We start from the raw sequence: 25,427 nt of genomic DNA, 5'->3' as shown, positions 1-25,427 counted from the left end.
TCTATCTTCCTCTAAAGAGAATAACTAGAGGAAATGGACCTGTCCCACTATTTTTTATTGTTGACTCTGGCACTTAAAACATCAACACCTCTAAACAGGACAATTCTATAATTTAGAGAAAGCTGTCAAGGTTTTCACAGGCATGGCAAGATGTGCCCTGGGGTGGGGGACAGAAGCTGCATTTATGAGATTTATGGTAAAGGGTTTTTACATGAGTGCTGAAGTTTAAGGCAGCTAAATCCCAGAAGACAAATACTACCAATAATTGAATTACAAAGCCATTATCATGTGCTGAACAGAGCAATTTTATGACTCTATTGTGACAGGATGAAACCTGTTAGAATATTTATGCACTTGGGATAGCTTCTGCTTCACCATCCCAGGGAACAAACCAGCTCTTCCATTGCCTTCTATGATCAGTTGGCCTTCCTGAGTAATTGAGTAGTCAAGGAAAGCGAGATGCCTAAGAGAAAGGAATCCAAAAGAGACATAGCAGACAACCACATCAGGCACAAGCCTCACATTTGACCTCACATTTCAGCAGCTCCTGGACCCAACATCTTTATGTTGTCATCTGCTATCAGGTTCTGTCTGTGGTAACCAGGGAAGCCCAAGAATAAATAAGAACGCTGGCTGTCAGCATTGTTTTCTACTTATGAATAAATCAAAAATAAGAACATCCCAGAAATAAGAGCCACTAAAACAACCTTAACACTTTTTTGAAAAATGAAGTAGCTTAATTTTTTTGTGATTGTCGAAATGCCTGAATCATAAATATAGGACAGCTGAAGTGATACAGTTGTTTACCTTCTTTAATGACAGCATAACCAGTCCATTCCATGTGATGAGGCTGACTTACTAAATAGATTACTTTCCTCTTTGTAGGAAATTGTGGCTTTGCTCTAATTCATGTCCTTAATAAGATTTGGGCATAGGATTTTTTTCCTCTTTTATTTAAAAATAATTTTAGAATTGCAGAACAATTACAAAGATAATACAGAGAGTTCCCATATCCTATTCACCCAGCTTTACCTAATGTTAACATCTTACATTACCATGGTGCAATGTTTACCAATAAAAAATTAACATTGGTAAAAAACAGTGAACTAAAATAGAGACTGTCTGGATTTCTCCAGGTTTTCTACTAATATCCCCCGCTTTTTTTTTTTCCTGACCCAGGGTACAATCCAGAATCCCAAATTGCATTTATTTTTCATGTCTTTTTAGTCTCTTCAAATCCGTAGGAGTTCCTCCGTCTTTCCTTGACTCTGATGACCTGGACAGTTTTGAAGAGTACTAGTCAGGTATTTTGTAGAGTGCCCCTCAAATTGGGTTAGTTAGTCTGATATTTTCTCATGATTACAGGGTTATAGATTGTTGGGAAGAATATCACAGAAATGATGTACCCTTCTCATCACCTCATATCAAGGAGTACAAGATATCAATATGTCTTATTACTGATGATGTTAACTTTGATCACTTGGTGAAGGGGGCGTCCTCCAGGTTTCTCCATTGCAAAGTTACTTTTTTTCTTGTCCCATACTCTATTTGTTGGAAGCTCCCAGATTTCTCCATTGAAAAGTTACTCTTTTTCTTGTCCCATACTCTGTTTGTTGGAAGCAAGTAACTAAGTACAGCCCACGCTCAAAGGAAGAAGAATTAAGCTCTAACTCCTGGCAGGATAAGTATCAAAAAGTGTGTGAACATATGTTAATATAACCAGAAAATTGATCAAGATTTTGGAGAGATACCTTGAGAACATGCTTTTTGCCTGCTATAGTATTCGTAGCCAATCTTGCCTACAGCAGTTATTACTGTAGTGTGCTAATGAAGGTGAATAAGCTCAATTCTGTATTGTGTTTTGTTGTTTCTTTATTTCTTTTTCTTTTCTTTTTTTTCTTTTCTTTTCTTTTTTTTTTTTGACGTTGTCTCACTCTGTCGCCCAGGCTGGAGTGCCGTGGCGCAATTTCCACTCACTGCAAGCTCCACCTCCCGGGTTCACCCATTCTCCTGCCTCAGCCTCCAGAGTAGCCGGGACTACAGGCACCCGCCACCATGCCCAGCTAATTTTTTGTACTTTTAGTAGAGATGGGGTTTCACCGTGTTAGCCAGGATGGTCTTGATCTCCTGACCTCTTGGTCTGCCCGCCTCGGCCTCCCAGAGTGCTGGGATTACAGGCGTGAACCACCGCACCTGGCCCTTATCCCTTTCTCACTTTAGGTGTCCCTCTGCCCTGGCTCTGAGCTGTTGTCCAGAGGATCCCTGTTGACCTACTAATTAAGGGCAAGACTCTTTGGCTAATGAAGTTTTTTTGGTCTTTTTTTAATGAGCATTTTAGAGTCTGACCTGGAATGGAGACGTCAGAAGAAAATGCACTTTCTCTGTGACTGATTTTCTTGGTTGACCATGGAGGCGGGGTTCTCACCCAGTAGTTCTGAGCTCTCCTCTTTGTTCAGTTGGGCAACTCACACATCTTTTCCAAAAGGAAGATGTTATACACATACACACACAGGCACACACTCACACTCACACTCTGTTTTACCTTTTCCTGTCTCTCCTCTGTCTTAACCAAGGAAAAAAGCAAGTCTGGCTGCTCCCAAAAACAAAACAGACCTGTAAGCAGGGTACTAACCTCTGTGTTTAAGTCATTTTAATTCCCAAAACAAAGAATGTAGGTTCTAAATTCACCAATTAAAAAATACATGAAATATATGGTATCGTCATAAGGTAAATATTCTAAACATTTTAAGCCCTCTTATACCTTATGGACTTAAACTTTGTGGGTGAGGGAAGACTACAATATCTCCTCCTATAACAGTTGTTCCTATTGAAAAACTAGAGAGATTAGAGAAACATACAGATATTTACCTACAAAGATCATCAGTGCAGCATCATGTCTAAAAGTAAAACGATGGCCGGGCACGGTGGCTCAAGCCTGAAATCCCAGGACTTTGAGAGGCCAAGGTGGGCGGATCACGAGGTCAGGAGATCGAGACCATCCTGGCTAACACGGTGAAACCCCGTCTCTACTAAAACTACAAAAAAATTAGCTGGGCGTGGTGGCGGGCGCTTGTAGTCCCAGCTACTTGGGAGACTGAGGCAGGAGAATGGCGTGAACCCAGGAGGTGGAGCTTGCAGTGAGCTGAGATCGCGCCACTGCACTCCAGCCTGGGCGACAGAGCGAGACTCTATCTCAAGTAAATAAATAAATAAATAAATAAATAAACAAACAAATGTAAAACGATAGATATTACCAATACTCTGTGATCAGAAAACTAGTTAAGTCGACTATAGAATATTGTACAGCTGGCAAAACAGTGCGTCCTAATATTACATCACGTGTTACGCTGTGTTCGTGATGTGATGCAAAAGTCTTAAAAAGAAAAAGGAGTGCCTACACGAACACTGAAAAAGTACTCTAGGATTAACAGCAAAATATTAAAGGTGGTTAACTCTAGATGGAGGGATTGTAAGAATGTTTTAGTTTCCTTTTTTTACTTCTGTATACTTAGTATTATATTTTCAATGAATACATACTCCTTTTGCAGTCAGATTTTTCAAAGCAGTGTTATTTTTAAAGCATGCTATTTAAATAAATTATACAGGCAGGGTGTGGTGGCTCACACCTATAATCCCAGCACTTTAGGAGGCCAAGGTGGGTGGATCACTTCAGGTCAGGAGTTCAAGACCAGCCTGACCAACAGGGTGAAACCCCATCTCCACTAAACATACAAAAATCAGCCAGGCATGGTGGTATGCACCTGTAGTTCCAGCTACTCAGGAGGCTGAGGCAGGAGAATCACTTCTACCTGGGAGGAGGAGGTTGCAGTGAGCCGAGATCGCGCCATTGCTCTGCACTCCAGCCTGGGTGGCAGAATGAGACTCCTTCTCAATAAAATAAAATAAAATAAATTATACAAATAATGATAATAATAAAGCAGTCAAACATATTTCCAGATGGATGGTGGTGTGGTGGGACTGGTGGCAGCCAGGCAGCAGGAGGGCATGGTGACCCCTGCAGAATAGTCAGCGAAGAAAGTCTCCTCTCTCTGGCTTCTCTTTCCTCCCTTTCTATCCTCATTCTCTCTCCAGTGCCTTCATTTGCCCTTCTCATTCTCCTATCCTCTCTTTCCCATGTTCTCTTTTACTCCCTCTCTTTCCCTTTCCCTCCTCCACTTCTCTCTTTTCTTTGTCACATTGAGATATTTTCAAAACCAACTTTAGGAATTCACATCCATAGTGGACTACTGATTTAAAAACAGACCCCAAAATGAGATAAATTAAGAGGTGTGTTTTTCTTTTTTTGTCATCACACTAGTTTCCTTGGCCAAGGAGTTAACATGAGTTCAAAAGCAAACTGGCACAGCCTTCAAATTATTTTCGCAAAATAGCTTCCCTGTCTTAGCCCAGTTTCAAATCCCTTCACACCTTATACTCAGAACTGCAGAAATTTTTCATCAACAAACAAAGTACAGGTAGTACATCCCTAATTTGAAAATCCCCAACCATAAATGCTCCAAAATCTGAAACTTTTTGAGTGACAACATGATGTCACAAGTGGGAAATTTCATACCATACTTTGTGCCATGGGTTCTGGTCGAAATGCAGTCACAACTTGGTTTTATGCACAGAACTACTAAACATATTGTATGAAATTGGCCAGGCGTGGTGACTCACACCTGTAATCCCAGCACTTTGGGAGGCCGAGGCAGGTGGATCACTTGAGGTCAAGAGTTTGAGACCAACCTGGCCAACATAGTGAAACCTCATTTCCACTAAAAATACAAAAATTAGCCGGGTGTGGTGGCATGCGCCACTTGGGAGGCTGAGGCATGAGAATCACTTGAACCCAGAAGACAGAGGCTGCAGTGAGCCGAGATTGTGCCACTGCACTCCAGCCTGGGCAACAGAGCTAGACTCCATCTCAAAAAAAAATTGTATAAAATTATCTTCTGGCTATATGTACAAGGTGTTATAAAACATAAATGGATTTTGTGTTTAGACTTGCGTTCCCTCCCTAAGATATCTCAGTATGTATATGTAGACATTCTAAAATCTGAAAAATAAAATCCAAAATCTGAAACCTTCTGGTCCCAAGTACTTCAGATAAGGGATACTCAACCTCTGCTAAGGAGAGCAGTTACCATTTCACACCCCAGGAATTGCCTCTCCAATGAAGATCAATCTAATTTCCTCCTATATCTAATCCAATTCTATTCTTACTCCCTTCCAAGCTTTACTGACTGGATCTCTTTTCCTTCTCAACTGAAGTATTTGAGGGCAATAGCCTCTTAGTGTATTTTTGCAGAAGTACCAATACCCAACCATAAAGCAAGAGAAGACTTTGTGTCATAATAATCTGACGAAGTATGGAAAAGCGACTACAAGGATAGCTAAACCAGCCTTACCTACAGGCCAGGCACTGAGCTGTCCGTGTAAAAACTGACACTGTGTTTTCTGAGAAGGGAGAGAATGCATTAGTCATTTTGCAAGTGACTGCAAAAAGGCCACCTTCAAACTTAGAAACCCTGCTATTTAAGGTCTAAGCTGAAGAAATTAATATCTAGTCTGTTTCCAATCTCTGGGACATGGGACCCCTCATATATGTCTAGGCTCATGTATGCCAATACACATAACGCTTGCAGGATGTTGAAATGTCAGGATTTTCCATTCTCTCTCTCTCTCACTCTCTCTCTCTATATATATAATAATAATTTTTTTTTTTTTTTGACACAAAGAGTCTCACTCTGTCACCCGGGCCGGATTGCAGTGACGCAATCTTGGCTCACTGCAAACTCTGCTTCCTGGGTTCAGGTGATTCTCCTGCCTCATCCTCCCAAGTAGCTGGGATTACAGGTGCATGCCACCACGCCAGCTAATTTTTATATTTTTAATAGAAACGGGGTTTCACCATGTTGGCTAGGCTGGTCTTCAACTCCTGGCTTCAAGCAATCCACCTGCCTTAGCCTCTCAAACTGCTAGAATTACAGATGTGAGTCATCACGTCTGGCTTCTCCTTATCTTTTTAGTGTGTAAGACACACACATTGCCTTCCTAGTTAACACTGTCTTGCCTCAGACACTAAGGGGTAATTTTTTTTTCTATGAAAAGAATTATTGACATGAGTTAAGGACCTGGGTTAGTAATTCCAACCTTGATACACTCTGAGTGGTATGACTTTGGACATGGTATTTGCTCTCTGGAAGCCTGGGCTTTCTTAATTGTAACAGGAGGTGTTTGAACTAGTTAATCTCTAACAGACTTTCTGTCCCTAAAGGATTCCTTGATTCATACTCTTGACAGTAGTAGTAGCTACACATATTTCGTCTTTTACCTTTCACAACAATCGTATTATTCGGTACTATTATCTCTACCCTTTCTTACAGGTGGTGTATAAAGCCCTAGAGAAATTAGAATGCCTAGGTTCCAGTCTGATTGTATCTTTTATTAGCTGTATGCCCTTAGGCAAGTAAATTGCTTTCAGAGATAACACTGTCTTTCTCTTATCTTGTCATTATTTTTCCTGAATTTGTGTCATGTATGAATTTTCTAGGCGCACAACATGTATTTTCACCCAAGTTGTTGACAATTGATGAGCAGGACACCAACAAGAGCACAGCCTTGCGGCCCTATATGACATCAATCTCACACTTAATAGATGGAAACCAGCCATTGATTGACGCCAGGGAACAATGGGGTTTTTTTTCTGATGTAGCTAAATGCCTTGTATTTTATATATTTTTCCTCACACAGCTTTCAAGAAATGTTATGAGCATCACCTGACATGTTTATTTTTAATTTTTCTGTGTTCTATGTTGAATTGTAAGCTTCACAAGGTACAGGGATTTTTCTTTTTTATTCAATTTTAAACCCCTAATGTCTAGAACTACACCTAGCATTTGTAGTTACTCAGTAAACATATTCAAAAATTTATTCATTTATTCATTAAAAAATTAATTCAGAATCAACCATCTGCCATGCCTGGTGTTAAATATTAAGGATATCCCAGGAATCCTCAGTTGAGAGCAACAGTCTCCATGGTGACTTACCTGCACCCGCACCCTGGGGGGGTAATTGGTGATTCACTGAGGTGTGGGAAAAAGATACTTTCTGATTATTCTTTGCTCCGATTTTAGTTTCTATTTTGTGTATATTTTCTAAAGTTAGTATGTAAGTACTGTACTGCATTTCCACAACTTATATCTAATAAACCATCATGTATTGGGGGTGCCTAATTTCCCCCCCTTGCTTGATGTGTTCAAACAAAACATGTAGAGATAGCTGTTCTGGAATTCTCTTATGGAATATCATCTCCATGGGGTCAGGTTATCTCCAGCAGCAAAATGCTCAGGTTTAAATTTTCTTTTTTTTTTTTTTTTTGAGACGGAGTCTCACTCTGTCGCCCAGGCTGGAGCTCAATGGCGTGATCTCAGCTCATTGCAAGCCCTGCCTCTGGGTTGACGCCATTGTCCTGCCTCAGCCTCCCAAGTAGCTGGGACTACAGGCACCCACCACCACAGCCAGCTAATTTTTTGTGTTTTTTAGTAGAGACGAGGTTTCACCACATTAGCCAGGATTATCTTGATCTCCTAACCTCGTGATCTGTCCGACTCGGCCTCCCAAAGTGCTGGGATTACAGGCGCTCGCCACCACGCCCAGCTATTTTTTTTTTTTTTTTGTATTTTTAATAGAGACAGGGTTTCATCGTGTTAGCCAGATGGTCTCGATCTTCTGACCTCGTGATCCACCCGCCTCGGCCTCCCAAAGTGCTGGGATTACAGGCATGAGCCACCACGCCCGGCCTGGTTTAAATTTTCAATTCCTTTTTTTTTTTTTTTTTTTCTTTTTGAGACAGTCTCTCTCTCTCTGTCGCCCAGACTGGAGTGCAGTGGTGCAATCTTGGCTCACTGCAACCTCTGCCTCCTGGGTTCAAGTGATTCTCCTGCCTCAGCCTCTTGAGTAGCTGGGATTACAGGTATGTGCCACCATGCCAGGATAATTTTTGTATTTTTAGTGAGATGAGGTTTCACCATGTTGGCCAGGCTGGTCTCAAACTCCTGACCTAAAATGATCCACCTGCCTTGAACTCCCAAAGTGCTAGGATTACAGGCATGAGCCACCATGCCCAGCCAAGACAATGACAGTTTTCCCCAGGGGAAAAGTGGGCCAAACTCTGGACTTTCTTCTCTGAATTTCCATCTTCTCTCAGTTTTTGGCCTCATGATTCTTTTATTTCCTTGCTGGGTCTCTTATTACTTTTAATATTTACCCAACCTTTTTGGTCATCCATAGTGAGTCTATAGTTCAAATACCTAGTCCACTAACCTTGCCTTTTAAAACAATCCCTGGCTGGCCACAGCGGCTCACACCTGTCATCTCAGAACTTTGGGAGGCCAAAGTGGACAGATTGCTTGAGTCCAGGAGTTCAAGACCAGCCGGGGCAGTATAGTGAGACCCTGAGATTACAGACGTGAGCCACTGTGCCTGGCCTCTTTAAACATTTTTAATAGAGATGGGGGTCTGGCTTTGTTGCCCAGGCTGGTCTCAAACTCCTGGACTCAAGCAATCCTCCCATCTCAGCCTCCCAAAATACTGGGATTACAGCTGTGAGCCACTGCGCTGAGCAATTCCTTTAAACTTATATTTGTTCTACCCTCTAGTCTGAAGTTCTTTGTCCTTAACAGAAATGGATAAAGAGAGGAGAAGTGGAGAGGTTCTCTCTTCTCCCTGTCTTCTGTCACTGTGGCCCCTCCGGCCCCACGCAGGATCTCCAGCCTCCTTCCTCTCACACTGAATTTAACATCAACACAAGCACGCCCCTCCAGGAGGTCCTTAGCACTGCTTCTCTGACCAAAACTCTTCTAGGCTTTCAGCTTCCTGGCCCTCTCACTAAGATGGTGTCAGACTTATAAGTATTCAAGATTTGAGAAAATCCCAGGTCTCCTCCCTACGGAAATGTCACTCATCCTTTTTTCTCTCCCTTTGTGATTTGCCCACATTTACTACCCACTTAGACTTTATTTTCCAGATGGAGAATATTTTCTTTTTATTAATAGTACAGCTGTATTAATTATTAGACTGTTGCATATATACATCTTCCTTATAAAAATTCTTAAATTACTGATAAGGATAAGGATCCCTTTGACCATTACCCACAACCCCCAAACTCTACCAAAAGTGACTACAATTATGAATTTTTAATGTGTATCTCCAGTTTTTTCTTCCCCATTTATGTATATTTTTTCTTTGCGTCCATCGATAGACAACGACTGAATAAATTGGATATTTTCATTTAATAGGTTGCAATAAAATAGAGATTTATCTCATTATTTTTTTGTTCTGGTATGGAACCATATCCAAGATATATTATTGAGTACATTTAACAAGTTGCTAAAAATACGCAGGGTATGATACCACTAAAGTTTAAAAAGATAAAAAGAAACCTTATTAAAAATATTTTAAGCTTTTCCTTTACCTTAATCTCATGCTCTTTTTCATCAGTTGAAATGCATTTCTCTGTATCTCATTGGCACTGTGATTTTTGTTTGGGGATCAGGAGCACTGATCTGAGCATGGTCCCTGGTATCTCTCTAGACCCCCCACATACTTTTATCCTTTTTTTGGGGGGGTGGGTAGGGGAGTGCAGTGGCATGATTTCGGCTCACTGCAACCTCCGCCTCCCGGGTTCAAGCAATTCGCCTGCCTCAGCCTCCTGAGTAGCTGGGATTACAGATGTGTGCCAACACGCCTGGCTAATTTTTGTATTTTTAGTAGAGATGGGGTTTCATTATGTTGGCCAGGCTCGTCTCGAACTTCCAACCTCAAGTGATCCACCTGCCTCGGCCTCCCAAAGTGCGTGAGCCACCGTGCCTGCACCACCCTCCTCTTTAAAAAAAATATTTATTTAAGAAACAACAAAGACAAAGAGGGGGCATAAAAGTGGGGAAATAAGAAGGAAACAAAAAAATGCAAATACTGATGGAAAAAGCAAAGTCATTAAATTAGAAAAGGGAAAGTGGGGAAAGGAAGGGGAGAGCTGCTGCAGAAAGCTTCTTCTTGGCTGGTTTAGGTCTGGTCATTGTGACCAGACAGGTCACAGACCTAACAGACAGGTTGCTTGTTTCTAAACATGGTTGTTTAAACTTTTAGTCCTATTTACCAAGCCCTTTGCTAAATAAACATCTTCACCTCCTCACTGCCCTCCTGAGCTTTATGTATTTCTTCATTCCAGGTCAGACTTGCGTGCCTCACTTTGCTCCCCGACACCTACACATACACACACACTCACACGCACACTCACATGCACACACACACACACACACACACACACTTTGCTGCAGACATCATAGAAATAAACACTTGGGCTTCTGGCTTGGGGAGTAAGGATGACAAAATGCAGCATGCGGAGGGCTTCAGGTTGCTGGCAATGCTGATTCTCAGTAGGCCATTGTGCATTGAGGAGATTAAGCATTGTTTTTATCTGTCTGTTTATCTATTGATCTATTTATTTGTTATTTTTAGTAGGTACCTTTGGTTCTGGAGAACCAATATGACTGACAGTGTTGGGGGCAAGAGGAATAAAAGCAGGAAGCAGACATGTTTCTTAGGCTAAAGGGAGAGGTTAAATGGCACCTTCGGCTGCTTTGTAGATTATCTGGCCCATTTGCCCGTGTTGGACAGCAGACGAGACCTCAGGCTAAGATGCTCTATTCAAAAACAAAAACTGTGGCCTTAACCAGGGTTATCTTGATGATGTTTGTCTGAGGGCCTAATTATAGTGGCAGGTGAAGGGGAAACCCTTGACTGTAGGAGAGGAAACCAAGGTATGTCACTGCCAATACCTGCCAGGCACTTTGGTAGCAGACAGGACCTGTTGCCCTCATGGACTTTGTTTATGAAGGGGGGCTGTGGGAACATGAAGAGGAAGGCAGGGGTCTCCAACCTTCCAGCCTCTGTTCCTCTGCAGGTCCCTCCTCGTTTCTTCCCATATGCCATTAACTGCAATTCTGAATCTGAATAAATAGGTGCTATCCCATCATGATATTTATTTTGTAGTACTTGCTCTGCGGTTATCTACATCAGGACATTTTGTGGCTCTGCAGCATTTATTGGGCACTATATTAAGCTGGTATAAACTCAGACAAAATGCCAGGCGAATGATAAACTCGTGACATTTCTGAGTTTCTCTGTAGAAAATGTCTACAAAGGCTGCATTTAGCTGATTGTATTTCAGAAGGCTGATGTTGCGCTGCTATGTCACTGGTATACTATTTCAGAGTGTGATTTATTTTTATTCATATTCTTGTCTTTAGTGATCTTTAGGTTTTATTTCAAAATAGCTCCTAAATGTGAAAACCTACTTAAGATACTGGAAGTATAGATGTAGGAGGCTGCAATGGGCTTTGTCTTGTTTTCATCAACAAAGCTCACCTAGATGACCTGTGCAACTTCACCTCATAGTCCCTCAATAGCGAGGACCACACATAGACCAGGACTGAAGTCTTTTCACCTGCTTATAAATGTATACGCTTACCTTTCTTTAGCACCATCTCATGGCTTTCAGGATCAAATACAAAACCTGAGCATTACACAAAAGGTGCTTTTTGATTGGGTCCCTGGTGTCTTTTCAGTTTTCTTTTGCTAATCTACTTTGGAAACACTGGATCCATCCTATTGACTTACAATAGATACATATATGGGTCATCCTTTCTTTGAGCTAGGGCCCCAGTACCTGCTATTTGTCTGTAAATGGAATGCTCTTCACTCCTTCTGTCCATTGATCCTATTGCTGCATATACTTGAAGATTTGATTCATTTACTCCAAAGGGTTCCTGGACCTTGCTTTTCCTCCAGGTTTCCATCTGCAGGTGAAAGGTCATTCCTCCTGTGTCTTCAAATAGCACCTTGAATGTTAGAACCCTTTCTTCATTGGGTTACTGCCTCTTCTGTAGTTCTAAAGCTCTTAAGTGCAGTAATTATGTAGCCCTCATTCTTATTTCATAGTAGGGGTTTGGAATGTTTCACTGACTAAATAAATGAATAAATATTTGAATTGTATTTATTCATATAATTGATCTCTGAGCCATTGACTCATTTTTTGTCTATTGACTTATGACAATAAATAATTTTGATAGATCATTTCTGTTAGCAAGGCATCCATGATATGTCAAGAATTTTTTTTTTTTTTTTTTTTTTTGGAGATGGAGTCTCGCTCTTGTCGCCCAGCCTGGAGTGCACCGGCTTGATCTCGGCTCACTGCAACCTCCACCTCCCGGGTTCAAGCGATTTTCCTGCCTCAGCCTTCTGAGTAGCTGGGATTACAGGCGCCTGCCACCATGCCTGGCTAATTTTTGTACTTTTAGTAGAGATGGGGTTTTGCCATGTTGGCCAGTCTGGTCTCAAACTCCTGACCTCAAGTGATCCTCGGATTACAGGTGTGAGTCACCACGCCTGGCCAAGAGTTTTTCACCAGCATACATTTTAATTTCTTAGGTATTAATATTCCCCCACCCATTTCTGGAAATAAAAAGGGGGAAAAAGAGAAGAAATAAATTAACTGTATTTCCTGAGCCCTAGCTCTGTGCCAGGAGTCTTCTAGGTACTTAAAGATGTATATTATAGGAAAAATATAGAAAAAATTATGTTAACTTATTTTAAAGACTAAAAAAGTGATGGCACAGAGATGTTAACTAACTTAACAAAAGTTACATATACAGATAAATTAATACATGCTGATATGGCTGGTTTGTGTACTTCTCTTTTCTCAAAAACCATTCAGTTAATGCTTTTTGATAATCTATCTGTGGCGTGCAGGTGCCTGGCACAGAGGTACAGAAAGGTTTGAGTCTGTCTGTCAATAAAGGAGATTGACAAATGAGTCACCAATTGTAACATGGCCTAATTTTTTTCTGTGCAAAAGTATGTTCATCATTCTGAAAGTCTCAGAAAGGATAACCAACTTGGCTTAAGTGGCACCCCCACTGAGAAGCCTATTTTCAACTTCAGTCATCTGCAGCTGAGCCACAGCAATAAGAGTTATGAAGGCAGAAGAAGGATGAGAGGAGATCCCAGGCAGACACCAGGATGTACACAGAAAGACTCCCTTTCCCTTCCATAAAATTCACTTCAAGAAGGGAGTTCATTTTCCTGGTTCAACATAAAGGCAGTGTGAAGGTACACAAGATACATCTACCTATTGCCTTTTTTTAAATAATTAAAATATCCTAGACAAAATTTTTATCATATATTTACAGAGAGGTTCTGAGTCCCAGAAAGAATAACATGCTGTATTGGATGTTAGTAAATATTGACTGGTGCAAAAATGTTGTATATGTGTTTACTGAGAAAACTTGCTTCTCTGTACTTTGGCAAGCAGAGAGAGTTCAGTGATAAAAGACAGAACACTTGCCTTTGGGAGTCTGGTGTAGTAAGAGAGTCATTTATGCAGACATGTAGCAAATCATTATGAACTATGACAGTGATATGTGTCAGATAATCTAGAGGCATAAAACGAAGGTGCCCAATCCCTTATACTTAATAGCAGAAGTCAGATTTTCCAACGTCTTTGGATAGAGATGCTTGAATATCAGTCTCAAGATCTCATTCTGCAAGTAAGACCATGAAGAGTTCATTTTGTATTAAATTCTATGTTGATGCTGTTTTTCTTTGATGATTATAATGATGATGACAGTGATGTTTAATGATGAGGATGAGGATGAAACACATAGTAGGTCTTAAAACACACAGAATGCTACCTAACTCCGTAGCTCCAGCTAAAATTTAGGAGCATATATAGGCTAGAGTAATGATATCATTTGGGTCAACTGCAATGATATGCTTTTCTAAGGTATCTGGTCAATGACAGGACCGTTAAAATCAGCACTTATACAGACATTCAGCATTGATTGGCCTCAGCAATTAAGAACTCACTAGGCCATAAAGTAAAAGCAGCAATAATTCTTTATCATCTGTAACTGCTAGAGATACTCTTGGACCACAGGTCTAGGGGTGAGGCATCATCAAATAAAAATTATTGGAAACACTGTGGTTTGACTTTCATATGTAAAGCTTTGTTTTGCAGTTGTAATTGTTTTACTATAGATGAGAAAACATTTAGGCAGAATAAGGAGGTTTGTTAGCCACAGTAGATTTGGGGAGAACAGAGAACTCTGTTTTGCTCTTGCCTCTTTTTTTTTCTTTTTCTTTTCTTTTCTTTTCTTTTTTTTTTTTTTTTGAAATGGAGTATCACTTTGTCGCCCATGCTAGAGTACAGCAGTGTGATCTTGGCTCACTGCAACCTCCACCTCCCAGGTTCAAGGGATTTTCCTGACTCAGCCTCCCGATACAGGCACGCACCACCACACCCAGCTAATTTCTGTAGTTTTAGTAGATACGGGGTTTCACCATGTTAGCCAGGATGGTCTCAATCTCTTGACCTCATTATCCGCCTGCCTTAGCCTGCCAAAGTGCTGGGATTACAGGCGTGAGCCACTGCACTTGGCCTTGCCTGTTTTTTGTTTGTTGATAAGGCAGTGGGGGATGTCACTGGAAACAACAGCTTTGCCATTAAAGATAATACAAGATTTTAAAAAACTACTGCTATTATTTATTTGAGACTATACGCACATGGAAAGCTACACTGAATCCAGCGTAATTATTTTGCCTCCCGTTGACACTAGCCGTAAGCCAAGTAGATAGGCTTGCATGCTAGTTTTAACCTTGTGTTTCTGGGGTACTGCGTTTCTCCTGGGAATAAGTGGTGGTAGTCATTTCAAGGATGAAACTTAAGGCAAGGTGGACAGTTGAACAACATGTAACTGCCCATTTTGAAATAAAACAGTTAACTGCTGAGCTTTCTGGATTGAGGCTTGTCAAGCAGCTCATTTTCTTTTTTAATGCTCATGACTTGCAGTCTTGTCAGAAAAGGTCACCTGTGGATCCAGTTAATGCTTCAGTGTGAGGAGAGTCACCACCCAAAGCCTAGTAGTCGCTGCAGTACTTAGCTGAAATTCTGATGAAAGGGTCACTTTCTGCCTGGATTCAAGCAGATTCCAGTGATTAAAATGTGCAAATGCATGTCCCATGTCTATATGAGGGAAATTATGAGACCCTTATTAGGAAATATCTGCTTCCTAGGGGAAGAACAAAGTAGGATTTAATGTTTCAAGCATAGGCTCTGAATTTCAGGCCATGTATCAATCAGAGAAAACTTATTGACAGCGATAACAGGGCTTTAAGGAGACTTCTTTTCTCCAGATGAAGAGTGATTAAGCCAGCTAGCCACTCAGCTTCTTTGAGTTGGAAAAATGAGTTTAAGTAAGTAGAGTTCTGGGAATAACCCTAGGACAATGATTAATGTACTTACTTCAGAAAACCCACAGACCTTTATAGCCCCTTCGCTTTCTTTCTCTTTACCTCCTTCCTCTTGTCCTCCCTGCCTTTCCTCCTAACCTCTTTCCTTTTCTTTAGTCTTTCCTTCATTCCTTCCTTCTTTCATTTCACATTTGACTGTCTGTTATATACCAGGAACTATATCTATGAATATAAAGTGTGTAAAGAGAAGACCCTCCAGTAGCTTTATTGGGTATCTCTGTGTGTGTCTTTTGTATTTGTGTGTTGTGTGTGTGTCTGTTGGGGGAAGAGGATGCCTTCATATTGGAAAAACACAAAAATAATTCTTTATAACAAACTCTGATAAGGATCTTACAAGATTTATAACAAACACTTGCTGATAGGAGGAGAAGGCTTTCCCTGTCGTAAATGAGACATATTTAACAGAGGAAGTGACTTTTCACTTATGTCTTAAACTATGATTCAGGGGTTAGGTGAAGCTGGAGAAGAGCATCTCAACCTGAAGGCAGAAGCTTACAGAGACTCACAGAGGGGCGAGGAAATGAGTGTGGCACTTTCAGACAATGGCAACATCTTTCAGTGTGGCAGGAGATGAGGCAGCAAAAGTGAGACGGACCCAGTCTGTGCAGGGTCGTGGATACCGCACTAGGCTCTGGAGGGACAAGTACTTTTTTTTTTTTTTTTTTTTTTGAGACGGAGTCTCACTCCCTCACCCAGGCTGGAGTGCAGTGGTGCCATCTCGGCTCACTGCAAGCTCTACCTCCCGGGTTCATGCCTCTGGAGTAGCTGGGACTACAGGCACCCACCACCACGCCCGGCTAATTTTTTGTATTTTTAGTAGAGGTGGGGTTTCACCGTGTTAGCCAGGATGGTCTCGATCTCCTGACCTTGTGATCCGCCCGCCTCAGCCTCCCAAAGTGCTGGGATTACAGGCGTGAGCCACCGCGCACGGCCCGGGGATAAGTAGTTTTAACATCTGCATTTTCTAGCCTTGATTGAGTGGCTGGGGGCAGGCAGAGGGACCAGTTTGGAGGCATTTCACTGTTTTCTGTGTAGAAATGGAATAAATTAAGGTTCTGCAAAGCCTGATTTTTTCAAAAAGTGCAGATGTTCCCAAGTTTAATTAATCTCATTGTATAAAAATCCTAGAGATAAAGCGTGATTGCCCATATTATTTATGTTCCAGAATAATAATTTTCCATTTAATATAGCTTACTGCAGGATTACACAAAATAATATGTGTCTCCAAGGCATTTTAAATAGGCTTTTATTTTGCTTACACATATGGTCTCAGGCACGTATCAGAAAGTGAGGTGCATCTATTTCTCTTCACACGGGTTCGACAATACAGAGAATCGTCACTCTGCTGTAACTGCTGATGTATTGGTTGAGTCACAGGGTTTGTTCATAGGGCAGTCGTAGGTGGTTTGGCAAATTTCAGTGAAAAAATTAATTAGATCAGTGTGCTATGGGAATCGCTGATCAAGTCACCCAGCTGAAGCAGCATGCCTGCCTAATAAGTTTTGAAAGTTTAATACACTGTCACTGGGGTTGTTGCAAGAGTACACACACAACATGCGTAGGACCTGTATGCAAGTCCCAGCTAATAACATGCAACATCCTTGCTAGAATGCAGCCTGACTTTCATCAAGTGTAGTTTTCATTATCATTTTTATTTTAAGTGGAAATTTTACTGTCAGGCTGTATAAATAAATAGAGTAGATATATTCTAAGGATTGTGGGTTTAGATGCCTGTGGATATTAATAGTCTGGGGCTCTGCCGAGTTCCTCTAAGGCACATGTGAAGTCATTAATATGGATGTTTCTTTTCATGTTTCTCCATTTTTTAGGTCTGTGATGGGGTCAAATAAAGAACCAGACCTTGTGCATCTTGAGGCCAGAACTGTGGATGGTCGTAAGTAAATCAACTTTGCCGCAATACTCAATAGTAATATTAGTTCTATGACTCTGTCATGAACTGAGTCTGTGTAATAATCTCATAGTGAATGTGTGGTTTCTGAGGATTTGGGGTTGCAGGGGTGACCTGCTTCTTTTGACTCTAAGCTAGTAAAGTGCAGGTATCTTCTGTTCGGAAGAGCTAAGGATAGGTAGGCAGGCACAATGGCACAGTGGCAATAATCGTGTGATTTAGGCATGAAGACATTTCCTGTCTTCAGTAATACAAAATAGTCTTAATAATTTTTCATAAATATATTTTTTCACATATATTAATAAATATAAATATATAGGTTATCCAGAAATATGTATATTTTGATAGTGGTGATACCAGCACAGCCCTCTCATCCAATCTAAGTGTCTTTCCAGGTAAAGAGAATACTTCCAAACTCTTGATTCCTAAAGTGTTTCCTTGTTGTTGCTGCTGCTACTCTTTTGTGTTGAATTGTTTCTTCAGTCTCCTTATTTTGTCAGATACCATCCAGGCCATGCCTCACTGTCTTGTTTGGAGATTCACAAAACACTTGGAAAGAATTTAAAAAAAAAAGAGAGAGAGAGAATTTTTCTGTGTGTCCCCATGAGAGGCAGCAGGAGGAGAGTCAGTTGAGTGAATTGCTCACCTGTCAGTAGTTCTTATCAACTCCGGGTGGTTATGCTGCAGTGAAGGACAGGACTACACTTTGTAGCCTCATGACAATGTTGTAGGTTATTTTTCTCATTTCACATATGAAGAAGCAAAGGCATAGAAAGCTTAAGTAATAATATAGCTAAGCTAATATGGTAAATAAGTAGAGGACCGTGATGTCTATCTCACAGAGCCTATTCAGGTGAGAATTCAAGAAACCCATGCATATACAATACTTCACACAGTGCCTGACCTACTAACACCAGCAATGAATGTTTCCTTCCCCTTCTCTGGTACAGAGGATCCTCAGAAGGGCTAAGCATTTGCGGGGGTACCGCTAGGCCTAGGATAGAGCACTCCAGGTGAGAGGGGTAAAAGAAAATGAGAAAAGGGGGAAACTGTATATAGAAGAGGGTGAGGGGAGAAAAGACAGGGAGAAAGAAAGAGGTCTCAGATGTAGAGGAGAGGAAGAGAATGGACTATCCACAATTACCACAGAGCAATGAGGCTGTTGTAGGCTACCCAGCACTGGCCCAGAGAGTGACCATCTCATTTCCAAGACATTCCCAGTTTCTAAAATATCCCTCATAATTCAAAAGCACCCTAATCACTGCCGTTTGTGCCTACCAGTCCTTAGCTCTTCTGAACACAAAGGCAGAAGGTCCTGCACTTTACCAGCTTACAGCCAAACAAAGCAGGTCACCCCTATAACCCAAACTCCCCAGAAAACACACATTTTTCATTACTATGCATGTACCATGAGATTTCTCATCTCTAAAGGTTTGTTTCCCTTTTGGGGGAGTGAATATATTTTTTGACAGAGTCAGTGGGGGCACAGGTTAGGGATCAAGGCTGACCATCGTCCTCTGTAACCCAGGCAAAGCTGTCACATGTAACATGCCCAGCACTGTGCCTGACACAGAATGAGCTCAAAAGGTCAGAGCAGCTTTCCCACCTCCTTAGGGGGCTCACTCTTGTGGTGACTTCTCCATTTCCCTGGAGCAGATGGTGTTATCTTGGATTCCAAGGTCCAGTTCTTGCTACATAACAGAGATCAATATTTTCTTAATGCAAAAGTAAACACATCATTGTTTAAAAGTCTTGCTTACCAGAGATAGAGACCATCCTGGCCAACATGGTGAGACCCCATCTCTACTAAAAATACAAAAATTAGCTGAGTGTGGTGGTGCGTGCCTGTTGTCCCAGCTACTTGGGAGGTGGAGGCAGGATAATCACTTGAACCGGGGAGGTAGAGGTTGCAGTGAGCTGAGATCGCACCACTGCACTCCAGCCTGGCGACAGAGGCAGACTCCATCTCAAAAAAAAAAAAAAAAAAAAAAAAAAGTCTTGCTTACTTCCCATTGCTTTGATGATAAAGAACTAAATTCTCATCTTGACCTATAGCTCCAGCATAACTTGTGTCTGCCCATTCCCTCAGCCTAATCTTAGTCTGCCCTCTCCTCACTCGTTGCCTGCAGGCCTTTAGGCGGGTTTTCAATTCTTGGAACATACAGGGGTATGTGTCTTGCCATAAAGCCTTGGTACATGCTGTTTTCTCTATCTGGAATACCCTTCTTTCTTGGCCATACCCTGACCAGTCGAGCATAATTGATTACTGTGGATGGTTCAGACCTCAGGTTAATCACCTATTTCTTAGAAAAGCCTCTCGTAAACTCTCAATCTAAATGAGTTTCTTATTTTGATTGCTTTTATACAACTGTGTTTTTTTTCTTTATCATGTTCTTCTCTGTTTGAAATTATACTTTCTTTTTACATGTTTATTCGATCACAACCGTTTCTCGCCACCAGTCTGTAAGTTTTATGAGAGCAGGGACCATGTATATCATATTCAATATTGTATCTCCAGAGCCAGGAATGGTAGCACACATCTGTAGTCCCAGCTACTCAGAAGGCTGCGGCAGGGGGATCATTTGAGCCCAGGAGTTCAAGACTGTAGTGCACTATGAACACAACTGTGAATAGCAACTTTACTCCAGCCTGGGCAACATAGTGAGATCCCATGTCAAAACAAAAACATTATGTCTCCAGCACATGCCATGGCATCTACATGTAGAGAGATCTCACTAAGCATATGTTGAATGACCGCATACCCGGCTGACCAGTTGTCAGGGCTACCAGTGGCTATCTCACCTCACTTACCAGGTTGTCTGAAAATGCTAGAGCCTCACATCTTAAACCTTAGCATGTATGCTACCCACAAAGGGACCTTGTTAAGATCTGCATTGTGATTCAATAGGGGCCTGAGAGTCTGCATTTCTTTTTTCTTTTTTTTTTTGAGACAGAGTCTCGCTCTGTCGCCCAGGCTGGAGTGCAGAGGTGTGATCTCAGCTCACTGCAAGCTCCGCCTCCCAGGTTCACGCCATTCTCCTGCCTCAGCCTCCTCAGTAGCTGGGACTACAGGCACCCGCCACCACGCCCGGCTAATTTTTTGTATTTTTAGTAGAGACGGGGTTTCACCGTGTTAACCAGGGTGGTCTCGATCTCTTGACCTCGTGATCCGCCCGTCTCGGCCTCCCAAAGTGCTGGGAATATAGGCGTGAGCCACCGCACCCGGCCGAGAGTCTGCATTTCTAACAAGCTCCTAGATGATATCCATGCTGCGGGTCTGTGAAACATGCTTTGAGTAGCAAAGTTCCACAACAGAAAATTAGTGAAAGAGCTTGAGGGTCTGTTTCCCATGATCGCACCCCTAGTTTAGGAAGCTCTGGATGGAATTGGTAGCATCCCGGGTTGCTTTCATTTTCAAGCTTTTGGGCATATGCTGCTGTTTTCTGGCTTGTGGCATCCGATGCACATGACGCTTTATCCTAAAAACAATGAGGCCATCACTCTCTGTGATCTGCACATTTTCTTACACCCAGCATTATTCCTGTGATCCCTGAAGGCATGGCGGTTGATAATGTCAAACTGTCATCTCAGGCTTAGCTTTCACAAAGCATGAAATGTTATCAGTTCTAATTTTATTTATTTTACTTTACTTTTTTTTTTTTTTTGCAAAGGCAGCATCTTCAGAAACTATTCAAGGGTGAAAATTCAATAAAAGGATTTAATTTGAAAAGTTAGCCCTGTCAAAACAAAACAGGAAAAAAAAAAAATCTACCAATTGTTTTAAAGGGTCTAAGCATAACACCTGACCTACCTGTCACAGTGTTAAAAAAAAAAAAAAAAAAAAAAAGAGAGAGAGAGAGAAAGAGATTGTCTCAATAACCAAGGCTTCAGTTAAAACAACAACAACAACAACAAAATAAACAGAGAGGAGGAGGTTGGAAGTAAGTAGCACAGAGAGGTCAGGGTAGCAAGGTGTCAGCAAATGTAGTGGGCAAAATTTGACAGTGTATTTATCAAAATCAGGTTACAGTCTCATCAGCTGCACTAAGAATTTCATATCTCTGTGTTATCTCTTTCTCATTTGCTTTTTTTCTTTTCCTGAGACAGAGTCTCACTCTGTCACCCAGTCTGGAGTGCAGTGGCGCCATCTCGGCTCACTGCAACCTCTGCCCCCTGGGTTCAAGCCATCCTCCTGCCTCAGCCTCCCAAGGAGCTGGGACTCCAGGCATGCACCATCACACCAGGCTAATTTTTGTATTTTTGGTAGAGATGGGGTTTTGCCGTGTTGGCTAGGCTGCTCTCGAACTCCTGACCTCAAGTGATCCGCCTGCCTCTGCCTCTCAAAGTGCTGGGATTACAAGCGTGAGCCACCATGGCTGACCTCTTATTTCCTAATTGAGATCCTCTGTTTTTTTCTCCATCCATTCATTACTGTTATTATTATTTATTTATTTATTTTTGTGTATGTGATGGAGTTTTGCTCTTGTTGCCCAGGCTGGAGTGTAATGGCGCGATCTCAGCTCACTGCAACCTCCGCCTGCTGGGTTCAAGTGATTCTCCTGCCTCAGCCTCCTGAGTAGCTGGGATTATAGGTGCCCGCTACCACACCCAGCTGGTTTTTTGCATTTTTAGCAGAGATGGGGTTTCACTATGTTGGCCGAGCTGGTCTGGAACTCCTGATCTCAGGTGATCCACCTGCCTCGGCCTTTCAAAGTGCTGTGATTACAGACATGAGCCACTGCGCCCGACCCCATTCATTATTGTTTATGTATATGGAACCCATGGTTTTTATTCTAGGTTGTACATCTTGTAGAGTATATGCCAAATATACTTTACAATAATATAATGTTTTTGTTTTGTTTTGTTTTGTTTGAGATGAAGTCTCTCTCTGTTGCCCAGCCCGGAGTGCAGTGGTGCACTCTCAGCTCACTGCAACCTCTGCCTCCTGGATTCAAGGGATTCTCCTGCCTCAGCCTCCCCAGTAGCTAGGATTACAGGCGCCTACCACCACACCTGGCTGATTTTTGTATTTTTAGTAGAGATGGGGTTTTGCCATGTTGGTCAGACTGATCTCAAACTCCTGACCTCAAGTGATCCACCCACGCTGGCCTCCTAAAGTGCTGAGGTTACAGGCATGAGCCACCACACCTGGCCATCATGTTTTTGACTTTGAACCAGAAATTATTTTCTGATTTTAGTGTGTTCACATATTTTGTAGTCAAGATACTGAGACATTTGACACAGGAAAAATCCCTCACTTGCCAGTTTGGCTCTTCCCCATGGAGTGTGTTGTGAATTCTTATCTGGGTTTGTTATTCAAAATTTAGTTTTGGTCTATTTCAGATGTCCCTCGATTACATGTTATACTTAATTTCTGTTTCCATTGAAGTTCCCATATTTGAGGGGAGGTGAGCTCTGGAAAGCTTTAGTTTTTTACATGAGAAAAAAGAATTATATCTTTATTTTTATTTTTTTATTTTTATTTTATTTTATTTTGTTTTTTTTTTTTTTTTGAGATGGAGTCTCACTCTGTCTCCTAGGCTGGAGTGCAATGGTGCAATCTCAGTTTACTGCAACCTCCACCTCCTGGGTTCAAGCAATTCTCTCGCCTCAGCCTCCTGAGTAGCTGGGATTACAGGTGCACACCACCACGCCCAGCTAATTTTGGTATTTTTAGTAGAGATGGGGTTTCACCATGTTGGTCAGGCTGGTCTTGAACCCCTGACCTTGAGATCCGCCCGCCTCGGCCTCCCAAAGTGCTGGGATTACAGGCTTGAGCCACCATGCCCGGCCTTATATCTTTATTTTTATAAACCTTATAACTTACAAGATTACTTTCAATTGTAAGGGTTGGAAATAAACTCGAGTAGTATTAGCAGTATAAGCGACTTTGTTGCAATAGAAATCACAGAAATTTTTATATCCTAATACAGTCATTACATCTGAAAATATTATTTATGCTCATTCTTTCCTCAAAATTGTAGTAGTTATCAGACCTGCCAGTAGATCTTGATATATAATATATTAATTTAAAGAGTACATACAAGGGTATTAAATATTTGTTTTTTAATCTTTTAATAACTTTATTTAAATTTAATTGAATTAGTTTTTTTTGGTCTATTCTGGGTAATTTATTTTATGCATTAAAAACATTCTGAAAAAATGGGTCCACAGGCTTTCTCAGATTGCTGATGGGGTCCATGGCACAGATTCTGAACATTTGCTCCCAAAGCAACAAGTGTCTGCATAGGAATGTGTGGTTATTTATATAAACTAGTACTTTATCTTAGATCCTCTAGAAAGCTTTTGTTCTGTGAGAGTCTATGGTTGGCACTGATGTTTCTTACCAACTATCCTCTAATATGTAGATATCTTGTAGTTTACATCTGTGACAAGGATGTTATTCTTTCTTGTATTACTTTCTGCCTTGGGAGGTGAGCTGAAAAGAGCAGGCTCAACTACAATCAATCACGGGAGGTATTATTGGAAATTTTTGAACATATTTATTGGATGTGGCATTTATTATTGGCCCCTGAGTTCAAAGAAGACAAATTGACAGGTCCTCATCCATGAAGCAGATCTTTTATTGTTTAAATATTCTGTGTGTGTGTGTGTGTGTGTGTGTGTGCATTGTAGGAGCCCAGTACATTAAAATACTAAAAAGGAAACCTACATTCTATTGATTTACCTAACATAGGTGCATTTGTGTATGTGTGTGTGTAATGCATATAGTTAAAGAGAAAACGTTGACCAAACTGTTGGATTGAAAGCTGTGTGAAAAGTTGTATCTTATTTAATCTCCGTTCTATGTCCGAAAGACAACTTAGAGCCCCAAAACATTTATTTTTATTTTTATTTTATTTTACGTTTTTAGTAGAGATAAGGTCTCACCATGTTGCCCAGGCTAGTCTTAAACTCCTGGGCTCAAGCGATCCTCCTGGCTTGACCAAGTGCTGGGATAGGCATGAGCCACCACACCCAGATGAAACATTTAATATTTGTTGAATAAATATATTAATATGTCACTGTTTAGGTATATCTACTGAAAGAAGGATCTTTAACCACTGGGTCTGTGGAGTCCTGGAGTACTAACAGATGAATGCAAGAGACTTACTACCTCCCTGAAACTGGGTGCCACATTTTATGCATATTTGATTTTGGAGGAAAGTAACATAGCTTTTATCAGAATTTTTCACATGGCAATTACACATGGATATATAGTTGTATATTATGGTCATCTGTAAGAGAACCTGCAGTACCACCTTTGGCCATTATTGCTTCTCCCTTTTACTTCTGAAATAAAAGGCCCAACCCGCAACCTGAATGTTTCTGTACTGGTGGTGATCTGTGCCAGCAGGAACAGGGGACAGGGGACAATTACTGGTCCCAGTGTTTATTTGCATGAATAAGTAACCTCATAACAAGTTTCCCAAGGACTAATCTCATTCACTGGGGAACAACAAACCTTGGCCCTTTAACCAACTGTGAAAATGACTGCCTGAGAACTCTGTGAAATGAACCTCAAACTAGCATTTTAACAAGCAGAAATAAAAGAAACTCACAACTTTATATAACTATGCATCCCACTAATTCTGGTCTTGGGTAAGAACTGGAAATCTCATTTTCTACTTCCTATCCACCAGCTTTCCAACCTAGTTTCCATATTGAACAGTAAGTGTGTCAAAATCTGGATAAGGTAAGCGCTGCTGAAATGCTTTGGGGAGGTAATAGAGACCTCAGTTCTCAAAGTCTTCAATATCTCACCCACAGAGTGTGTTTACTATGAATATAGATTACTTTTATACCAACAAAAATAGCAATGATAACAATAAAAAGGTATATGTATATATATATATATAAAACCTCTTATCCTTTTATTGTTTTATATATATATATATATATGCGTATTTATATATTTGCTATATTTCTCCAGAAATTGTTTAGGCTTATACAGATGAATACGTATATGTATAGACACGTATGCTTACATGCATGTTCTTGTTGAAAAATTGTTGTGGCAAATTTAGTGTTTGTGAATACAAATATAAGTTAAAAATCTTTTCATATCAGCACATACAAATTTAGCAACTTCATGGTTAATTGATACATAGAACTCCATTATAAAGTCAACTATATTTAGTAATTA

General features: G+C 41.0%; 1 protein-coding gene across 6 annotated transcripts in view; it reads left to right on the top strand.

Annotated features, from left to right (window-relative positions):
• SORCS1 (sortilin related VPS10 domain containing receptor 1) overlaps nt 1-25,427 on the top strand; it is a 590,109-nt gene that overhangs the window by 415,636 nt on the left and 149,046 nt on the right. For all 6 annotated transcript variants that reach the window (XM_024346619.3, XM_009459224.5, XM_003951748.5 and 3 more), the window contains exon 6: nt 17,202-17,266. In XM_024346619.3, the coding sequence (XP_024202387.3) occupies nt 17,202-17,266 (65 nt within the window). The remainder of the gene's footprint in view (nt 1-17,201; nt 17,267-25,427) is intronic.

Source organism: Pan troglodytes, chromosome 8 (assembly GCF_028858775.2).
Source record: "Pan troglodytes isolate AG18354 chromosome 8, NHGRI_mPanTro3-v2.0_pri, whole genome shotgun sequence".
Lineage (NCBI taxonomy): Eukaryota > Metazoa > Chordata > Mammalia > Primates > Hominidae > Pan > Pan troglodytes.
The sequence above is the reverse complement of the archived record's forward strand: the minus strand, read 5'-3'. Positions and strand labels throughout refer to the sequence as shown.